Consider the following 10,182-nt stretch of genomic DNA (forward strand, 5'->3'; position numbering starts at 1 on the left):
CGGGAGAGGATCCAGGGCAGGGGGAGTCATCACCCTACCAGGAGAGACCACTTTCCTCCTAAGATGCCTGGGATTTTCCACTTCAGCAAGGGGATGGTAACTTGGCACATAGCAGAACACAGGAGGGCAAAACAAGGAGGACCTCCCTGCCCAGTCTTGAATCAGAAACAGCAGGGCCACTTCTCTGGCCTGGGAAGAGCTGGGCCCAGGCTCAGAACACCCTCACCTCCTCAGAAAAGCTGAGGCCAGGCTAAGAGGTGGCCCACAGTGACAGTAGGACAGCAAAGGTGGCCTCAGAGCTGAGGTTATGAGGACCAGCACTGAGATGGGGCCAGGCTGGGAACTCTCAGGAGCTTTGATCTCCTGGCCTGGCTGCCCTCCAAGACCAGCCAGCCCTTTCCAAGCAGGCATCCCACAGGTCCCTCATTTTCTCTCTCCAAGCAATACCACCATTTTCCCTAAAGAAGAGGCATTTCCCAGAGCCTTGCAGGCCTGGTATCTGCATAGAAGGTGTCAATCCTGGAAGGAGCAATTAAATCATCCACTGTTTCAGTCTGCAAACTTCTTAAGACACAGTGACAAGTGAAACTATATTCTGACAGCAACTGCAAGTTCCCTAGTACCCAGTGACTTCCCTTTTTTTTCTTTGGGATACTCCCTCCTATTAAATTACAGACCTACCCAACCCCATCCCACAGAATGCAGAAGGCACAACACCACGCTTAACTTGCGAGATGTGGAGAACACCTTTTCCTCCCTAGAGCTTAACTACCAAAGCGAAGTTGGTTCTTCCCTTCACCTAGATTGTATAAGAGACCATCTGAACTGGACTCCACCAATGAAGGGGAGCAGGCATGGGCCATAATTCTGAGGGACCGACAGGACCAGCTGGCCCTAGATAAGGTGGCAAAGGAAGTAAAGCTGCCTTGGGCGCCCGTCTTCCTCCCCAGGTGTTCCCATTTGTCCTGCTCATCTTGGTCTCAGCTGGCAGTCATTTCAAATCAGTGATGGTACAATCTGGCAATTAAGGTGTGAATTAATAAAGGCTGACAACACAGCCTTTCCTGGTCATCAGTGCATACTAAAATAAGAAGGATGTGCTCTCCAAGTGGAAGCCCAATTGAGATCTAAAGGAAGGAAGCTCCAATGGTGGAATTACAGCTTCAGGACTAGAGAGAATCCATTTCTCCCACAAGCAATGCCAACCAAAGGCACTGAGGCTGAGAAAGGGCCATGCTAGGTGGCAGTGTCCCGACCCTCTCACATACACACAGTCCCACCGACACACAACTGTCCTTTTTCTGGCTGCCAGAGACACAAGGTCCGGGGTTCAGCCAGGTCTCCTTGCCCTGGAAGGAGAATAACCTGAGAGCCACTCTCAGCAGTCTGAATAATAATAAGTCCATGCACAGGGAAGGCTGCTGACTTCTGATATTAAAATGCTCAGCAGAAGGGACTGGAGAAAGTCTAGGAGAAAGACATAGGCTGCACTAATGATCTAAATTGAGGGACCTGGTTTGGAGATCTTAATGTTCTCCAAAAAGAAGTGAAGTCATGTTTTCTTTTTCGCTTTTCACTTTGTGCCATTTTTTTTTCAACAAAACATAAAATTTCATTTCTTCAGGGGATAAATAATTGGGAGACCTGCTGATCACTGACTCATTCCCAGTTCCTTCCGAGACAAGATGCCGAGTGAACTGATGGACTGGGAGCCAAAAGAAGCTAACACTTATTGCGTGATTACTGTGCAGCAGGGATTTTTCATACTTTATCTCATTCAGTCTTCACAACAGCCCTAATAAGGAGAGAACTATTATTATCCAAGTTTTACAGATGAGCAAACAAGAGCAAGGATCCTTGTGGTAACTTAGCCAGGGTCACCCAGCTAGCAAGTGGCAGAGCTGGGCTTTGACCCAAGCTGCGTGACTCAAAGCCTGTGATCCACATGTGCCTTCCCATGTAGAAATGTACAGATGCATCCAGACAATTAGAAGTTAGGGTGTGTGTGTATACACATATATAAACCAATACTGTAAATACAGAGGCAAGGACCTGGGTAGCTGAGAAAGCCCAGGTAAGAGTAACAGAGAATTTACTTGGCCCAGAGGGTTAGGCACTACCTCTGGGGAAAAGAACTGGGAAACAAGGGAGACTTACTTTTCCCTGTGTGCCCTGATGTCCTGTTTGAACCTTTTATCCTGTACATGTACTTCCTATTAAAAAAACACTTTTAATTGAAAAGACAAATCTGGGTGTCGTTGTTCAGCCACACTGTTCAAGTATTTGAAATTTACTGAACTGTATTTTGAAAAAAATACATATTTGGGGAAAACCACAGAGGCCTATCATGGCACATCACAGGGGGTGCTGGGAGAGGGGGCTTCATTCAGTGCCTGAGAGAGAACTCAGACCCAGAGCAGCCAAGTCGCTCAAGACCAAAGAGCACTAAAAATGAAACCATCCAGCCATCCGCCTCCATTTTCATTTTCAAAGTAAAAACCCAGCTAGCACCAGAGAACTGACGGCAGTTTCTCTGTTTAGAATGTCAGTAAAAGAATGGATGACCTCACTTTCCCCAACAGACATGTCCTGAAATGTTGTGTGCAAAACAAAACTTCTGTAAATCTACTCATCTTTTAAATGTCCTACCCAGCAGAAGTGGTTGTTTTAGCAATCCTGAAGAGTCCGCTTTTCCAAAACAAAGAATCCGATTGTGATGTTAACACCGTGTTTTGTAAATACATTTTTTTGGTGAAACACAAAGGTCCCGGTTTCAGTCTGGAGCCAGCAACCCTCAAAGCTGTCAGTGTGGTCTGAGAAATGGGTCCTGTGGCCATGTGCAGTCCATTTGCATGAGACCAAGGACCCTCCTGCAAGAGACGTCATCCTAAGCGCAGAGGGAGTCTGTAAAAGCTCGACCCAAAAGCGAAGCCTCAGGCATTGGAGGGGAAGCGTGATTCAGAGCTCAGAGCAGTGTTTGCATTAGCCACCTTCGGATTCAAATCAACTCAAACAAGGAGAGAGGGAGCTGTGACCACAAACTCCAAAGGTTGCCACAAGCTCCTCCTTTGACATCCCTATTAAAGAGGTGAGTAGCGTTCTCCCCATTTCAGCCTGGAACCAAGCGAGCTTCCTTACTTTGAGGGCTCCAGCTGACCCAGCACCGCCCGGCCACCTCCCTGGGTGTCCAGCAAGAGCAGGATGGCAGGGTTGTGGGCACTGGCGGAGAGGCCCAGGCGGCAGTGGTGACAGTGCAAGAGAACCCCCTTGACTTTGATCTCTAAGTTTCCAACGGGGAGGATCCCTAAGGGTCCACTAGGGCGAGAGCAGAGCCGTAGTGGACGTCACCCAGGTGGGCTAAAGTAGGTAAGGAAGAAACTGGCAGATGCAATCATTTAAGTGTGCACCTGGAGACTCTTAGCAATAACTGCATGAGATTTGAGGGCCACCAGAGAGTTCTGCAACAGCTGGTCATGGTGAGGGCCAGGGGAAGAAAACTATAGCAGATAACTGGTAATATCATATTTGTAACCCCAGGCTGATGGGCTGTGTGGTATGTTCTGAGGAAGCTCAGTTCAGAATATCTTAGGCTTTTTTCAGATACAAATAAACTGGAATACTGAATCTACCCTATTAATCTGATAATTGAAGTTTTAGAGTTTTAAAAAATCATAGTCAGCTTTAGCTATTTTTCCCCCCTTGTAATAATTCGTGCATGCCTGAAGCTTTACTTGCTTTCTCAAGAGATGCCAAGTGCTGAGTCACTTAAAAAAAAGGAAAAGAAAAGAAAGTAAAGGCAGAGAGATCCTGCTTCTGGGGCTAGCCTCAACGATGACCTAAGTAGCACTTTCCCCCCAGTAGTGATTCCTGTGATGCTAAAAGGACGTCACATTTTGCACAATCTTAATAAGGTTTCCAATCAGCCCCACCCGCTCTGGCCCCACCCCCACCTCGAACAAAGATTTATCAAATGTGGGATTTTCCCATGAGTCTCAATATTAGAGTCTCAAGCCCCAATAAATATGAGACTGGGGATGTCTGAGGCTCATTCTGCCCTCGAGCCCACCAGGAACCAGAGCTCTAGCTGCCCTCCAGGAACCGAACTATGAACTCCCTCTCCACAAGTAAGTGAAGGAAATCCCAAGCCCTGAGGCTGAGTGGCTGCCGAGCGCCTGGGTGAAGGAGTGTGTGTGCGTGTCCGGTGGTGAGGGCTGGCGGGTCGCCAGCAGCCAGCTGCACAGCTCCCCCAACCGTGCAGCCGGCTCACTCGCCGCTCCCTTCCCTCCACACAGGCACCCTCAGCCAAGTTGTCTTCTCCCTGGGGCTGCTCCTGGTGATGGCTACTGCTTTCCCCACCCCAACCCAGCTGGGAGAAGATTCCAAAGACGATGCCACTCCAAATAGACCACCACTCACCTCTCCACACAAAGCGGAAGAACTTATTAAGTACATTCTCGGCAAAATCTCTGAATTGAAAAAGGAGGTGGGTAGCCTTGATTGGTGTTGAAGGGCCCATATGGGGCATTCACTCTCCTTGCCCCTGGATGCAGACAGGGGCTCCTGCCCTGGGAGGTCTTTGCTGGGTTCTGGGATGGTTTAGATTTGAGGCCAAAGGGGCAGAGTGTACTCTGTGTTTGTCCTCTGCTGCTGATTTCAGGATGTTAACTTTCCTTCCTGGAAAATGCAAAACTGAGCTGGAATCCATGCCCCCCTGGCCCATTCCCAGCACCACATTTGGCATGAACAGAGATCGTGGCTTCTCAAGGCTCTCTTTTCCCTAGCCAAAAATAAGATCTGTCAGCCTTCTTTCTGTCCCTTGCACTTTGGGAAGATTAGAAAAGTACCACCTGAAATGAAGGTTCAGCTTCTCAGGGCAGGTGCAGTACTTTTAGGTTTTGCAAGCTCAGTGTTTAGGACTTCCAAAGTCATTCCAGGCAAAATCGTAAGTAGGTTAAAGCAGCCCCCAGGTTGCTCTGTGTGGTAACAAAGAAAGAATACAGGAAAGGGGACTGGGAGCCAGGATGCTAGTTCCCAACTTTGTGATTTTGGGCAAATCTCCCAGCTCTGAGCCCCATCTGTAAAATTCTGTCAGTGGACTAGATGAGCTCACAGGTCATTCCAGCTGGCTCCAATTATATTCACCCCCTTTTCATCAAAATTGAGCTCATTTATTAAGTACCTACTATGTGCTGAGCAGCTTTCTATAGATATTATGTCCAATCCTTGCAACAAACTTGGAAAAGATGTGTTTAATTTTCCCCTAATTTGGAGATAAGGAAACTGGGACTCGATAAATAACAAGCCTGAAGTCACAGGTGAGCCTGGAGTCAAACCCAAGTGTACCCAGCTCTTCTGTACCTTGTTTGCTGGGATGCCTATGTGTTTGTGACCTCATTTTTCTTAGAGAACTTCTTAGATGTGGTAGAACTTGAATCGGCCCTCTAGTGGCGTTTGTCTTAGGGGCACTTGTATGATAAACATTCTGCTTTTCCTTCTCAGATATGTGACAAATACGGCAAGTGTGGGAAAACACCCGAGGCACTGGCAGAAAACAACCTGAACCTTCCAACCATGTCAGGAAAAGACGGATGCTTCCAACTTGGCTTCAATCAGGTGCAAACTCATCACATTCACTCTCAGCTGTTGCTTGGGGAAAAGTTCTCCCTCTTGCTTGCAGGGCCTGTGTAAAGATAGATACACACAGGCAACAGAGAAGGGGGATGATGTTAAGTATATTATATAGATTTCATGAGGAAGACAATTTGAAGGTTTTTTAAATGCAACTTCTCTGCAGACAGTTATGGTTAGAAATGGCCCCTCTGCGTGGGGGTTTTCAAATCTGTGGAATGTTAAGAGTGAAACCCCACCATGTTTAGCTGGTTAGTCCTGGGTAAGGTGGCCGGGTGACCTTTCTCCTCTTTGGCTGCCCCTGCTGAGGCCGTTCTCCACACCTTTTTCCTTCTAAACACTGAGGTAGCCTGCACTGACTTCTGATTATTCCACAAGATGTGGTTTCAGTCCAACACTGACAAGGACAGGAAGGCAGCCACAGGGAAGGGCATCAAGAGAAGAATTAGACAAGGGACCCTGTTGCCACATTCTAGCATCTGTTTGAGTAAAATTGATTGTGGTGCGTTGATTGTCCAGATATTTTAAACGGAGCAGCTGATGCTGTCCTGTGTCCCAAAACATGATGCCTAAGGAGTATTTGAAGTTCCTTGGAAGGATAGAGGGAGAAATTGCTAAATTATACCAATTTTAACTTTTAAAATTGATGTCTTCCTTGCAACAACCATTTTCCACCATCTTCCCTCTTAGGAAACTTGCCTGATGAGAATCACCACTGGTCTTTTGGAGTTTCAGAACTCCCTGGAGTACCTGAAGAATTTTGAGGGTTATAAGGAAAAGGTTGACGTTGTGCAGATGGCTATCAAAGCCCTAGTCGAAATCCTGAAGCAAAAGGTGAGTGTCTCCTTGCCCCCTCACTTGACATGGAGGAAAAGAGGCTTAAAGGAAGCAAACTAGAGAACTTGGGGATGCAATGCTGAGTCAAAAAAGATAGCTACTTGGAAATAGAAGGACCCAGGAAATATCTCCTGATTGCTAAAACTTTTGTTTTCTCTCTTCTACAAAGGGCATCCATAACTCTATTTAAAACTACATTAAATAAGATAGCTTTTAACATCAATATCTAAAAGTTTAAGAAATTAAAAAAAAAATTTGTTGAGGCAGAAGAAGGTACATCCAGCCATACTCAGTGGTCCATAGTAACTAAGAACAGAGAGCATAAAAAATTATTTTAATAATTTAATTATTGTCAAGTGACATTCCTGTCATCCTGGTAGTTTCAACTAATTTTCCTTACTTATTAACAGGAGAGTTATTGCAGAGAAATGGCCCAAAGGTGAAGTGTAGTAGAGGAGGTGGCTAGTTATTCAAATTCCAGATAATGGAGAGTTGGCTGCACAAGGTGTGAATGAGCCAATCCAGCCTGTGCCATCACTGGCTGTTTGCTCTAAACCAGAACTTCTTACATTTTCATGTGTATGCGAATCTCCTGGGGATCTTGTTATAATGCAGTGTCTGACTCTGTAGTCTGGGTGTAGTCTGTGATTCAAATTTCTAACAAGCTCCCAGGTGACACTGCCCCTCTAGGACCACACGTTGAGGTGGAAGGCCTCCAACAAGTTACTTATCCCCATGTTCTGTGGGTCTGTGGAAAGGCATTTCCCTGTCCTCTTTACATCACTGATGAGTTCACAGTTCACTGGCTCTGCAGGAACTCTCAATAGATATTAGATGGATGGGAGAAAGGGAAACCAGAGAAAAGTGTTAGACCTCTAAAGAATCCACCAAATGCCTTTATTGTAGGTTCTCCATACTTATTCTGTCAAAAAACATCTATTGAATTCTAACTAGATGTCAGGCACTGTTTCAAAAAAAGGAATAGAAGATAAACAAGATACCATTACTACCCTCAAGATGCTTATGGCCTACAGGGAGACAGAGCAGCACAGAGATCACCCTAACTCAATTGCTATGTGGGGGCTCCTGCAGGGTGGTGGGCTCTGTGGAGAAGCCCCTCACTCCATCTGGGAGAGAGTCGGGGCAGGCGGCCCCATCAGTCTCATTCACTCCACAACTTAGAGCATCCCTCCACCGCAAAGAATGCCTTCAATATTTAAACAATCCCTTTTGCTTTCTTTTCCCTTCAGATTAAGAATCCAGATAAAGTAACCACCCCTGACCCAAGCGCAGATGCCACCCTGCTGACTAAGCAGCCACAGACCGACTGGCTGAAGAATACAACTGCTCACCTCATCCTGCAAAGCCTTGAGAAATTCATGGAGTCCAGTCTGAGGGCTGTTCGGAATTAAGTAGCCCGAGCATCTAAAAATCAGTGTTAATTCTGGGGCATTCCTTCCTCTGGTCAGAAACCTGTCCATTGGGCACATAACTTATGTTGTTCTCTATGGAGAACTAAAAGTATGAGCATTAGGACACTATTTTAATTATTTTTAATTTATTGATATTTAACTATGTGAAGTTGAGTTAATTTATATAAGGGATATTTATATTTTTATGAAGTGCCACTTGAAATATTTTATGTATTAGTTTTGAAATATTAACATAAAATGGCTATGCAAGTCAAATATCATTGTTTCAGAGCCAAATCATTTCATGGAATGTGTAGGCTTACCTCAAATAAATCCCTAACTTATACGTATTTTTTAAAGGAATATTTATATTGTATTTATGTAATGTTTAAATTGTTTTTATACCAATAAAATCACCTTTTTACAAATAGCAGCAGCCAAGCTTGTGTGTTCTGTGAAGCATAATATAAATAAGTTGTCCCCACCACCAAAATAAAAAAGCTAGAATCACCTAGAAAAAGATAGAGTTGAGCAGCTACCACACGTCACACACCAAGCTAAGTGCATTGCATCTGTCATTTTTAATCCTGGTACTAGCAACTCTTTTACCAACGTGGGAGAGGCGGGGTGTACATGATTTGATAAGTCACCCAGCGGGAAAGTTACATGACAGCCTGATTTGAAACCCAGTAACATGCCTCCAGTCCCCCTGCTCTTAACCTTTAGGCCCCACCACCTCCCAGAGAACTGAGAGATGATGGATAATGTCACAAGTCATATTAATACAGGGAATGAATAAAGATGCAATCAAAAGACTTCGAGACCATGCAAACGTGTAAAAGACATAGTGATGTGCAAATTTCCCAGTAATAACTGAAGTTTGGCCTCCCTCCTCTGGGTTCCTTAAAGACTGTACATACCCATCTGTCACAGCACCTATCGCATTGTTTCACATCTTAAAATTTGTGGGTTTTTCTTTCCAGCCAACGTGTAGGCTCCTCAAGAAAGCAGACAATATGATATTCATCTTTGCATTGAAGAAGGGGCACTTCCCAAATACGGGTTCCTTGCTCAGCGCAGCTAATAAAGTCAAACAGAACCCAGATGAAGAGGAAAAGATGGTTTAATTTACGCTGGTGGGAAGATAGGGGAAACTTTCCCAAATCTGCCTCCCCGAAGTTTCTCCAATTGGGTTTTATACCCAGGTTCAGAGACAAGCTAGAGAATCATCCAATTAACATACAACAAGAGTGATAGACAAAAGGCCCATCTATCTGGGAGGTGTGGTGCCAGTGATTCTTTAATTAGCTAAACCCATTAGAGACAAAGGGAGTCAATTATTTTAGTTAACATGTAACAGGTTTGGAGAACTTCAGCAATTTGTTATCTCCTGTTTTCCGTCAAGCTTTGGAGACACCTGGAAAAGGTGCAAACTTTACATTTACATCTTTGCAGACCTTACATTTACAGCTTGCTCCTTTGTGAGAATAAGAGCTTCCATTATAGCCTGTTTCCAGCTTTGAAGGTTACATTTTACAATTTCCAGCTTGTTTCCTATTTTCAGTTATATTTTAAGTTACTGCTACAGCATCCTGGGCCCATGGCCCAGAACCTGAACATAGGAGGTCCCTTTAAACATTTGTTGAATGAAGGAAGCATACATAGATAATCAAATATAAGACCCCTCCATTCCTGAGCACATATACTGCTAGCCAATGAATGAGGAAATTGCAAATACCTCTTAAATATCTTCATCTTAGGGATGCACTTAAATATCCTCATCTTAGGGAAAAGTAACAAGAATTAGAGAGACAAATTTTAAGGACTTGTGGAGGAGGCAATAAATAGTCCATCCATGTACACCTACCTCCATTTCCTTTCCCACTGGCAATATTCTTCGCCCCTCCGTCCTCCTGTCAAGAGTGGTGGTGAAGGAGAAACAATCTGGACACTATCTGCACAGGACCTTCTCAACACAAAGCTGGGGATTTGGTAAAGACCCTCTCCCCTCTCCAACTCCAGAAATATGTCTTCTAATAAAGCTCTCTCTCACTCTCACCACCATATACTTCTTCCCCCTGGGGAAGAGGTCTGTCAGCAAGGGAAAGTTTACAGAATCCAAGATTGAGCGGAGCTAAGCAAGGAGAGCCACATACTCTGATTTCTAGAGACTTTGCATCACAAGTGGGCTTCCCAAAATTAGGGCCAAATCCAAGAGAAATAGCAGTTGACCAATGCATCCACTTTTCAAACAAAAATTTATTTAGCACCAAACATAAGTCAGGATATGCTGGGGGTAGAGATG

At 44.9% G+C, this 10,182-nt stretch overlaps 1 protein-coding gene and 1 long non-coding RNA gene across 3 annotated transcripts in view; one reads left to right on the forward strand and one right to left on the reverse strand.

The window, feature by feature from the left end:
- Positions 1-5,671, reverse strand: part of LOC119534479 — a 103,670-nt gene extending 97,999 nt beyond the window's left edge. For both annotated transcript variants that reach the window (XR_005217030.1, XR_005217031.1), the window contains exon 1: positions 5,557-5,671. This is a non-coding gene — a long non-coding RNA (uncharacterized LOC119534479). The remainder of the gene's footprint in view (positions 1-5,556) is intronic.
- Positions 4,068-8,237, forward strand: IL6 (interleukin 6). Its single transcript, XM_037836881.1, has 5 exons — positions 4,068-4,124; positions 4,293-4,483; positions 5,500-5,613; positions 6,319-6,462; positions 7,716-8,237. The coding sequence occupies exons 1-5, from the start codon at positions 4,106-4,108 to the stop codon at positions 7,875-7,877; spliced, it is 630 nt and encodes a 209-aa protein (XP_037692809.1). The 5' UTR covers positions 4,068-4,105; the 3' UTR covers positions 7,878-8,237.
- Positions 8,238-10,182: the final 1,945 nt, after the last annotated feature.

Source organism: Choloepus didactylus, chromosome 5 (assembly GCF_015220235.1).
Source record: "Choloepus didactylus isolate mChoDid1 chromosome 5, mChoDid1.pri, whole genome shotgun sequence".
Lineage (NCBI taxonomy): Eukaryota > Metazoa > Chordata > Mammalia > Pilosa > Megalonychidae > Choloepus > Choloepus didactylus.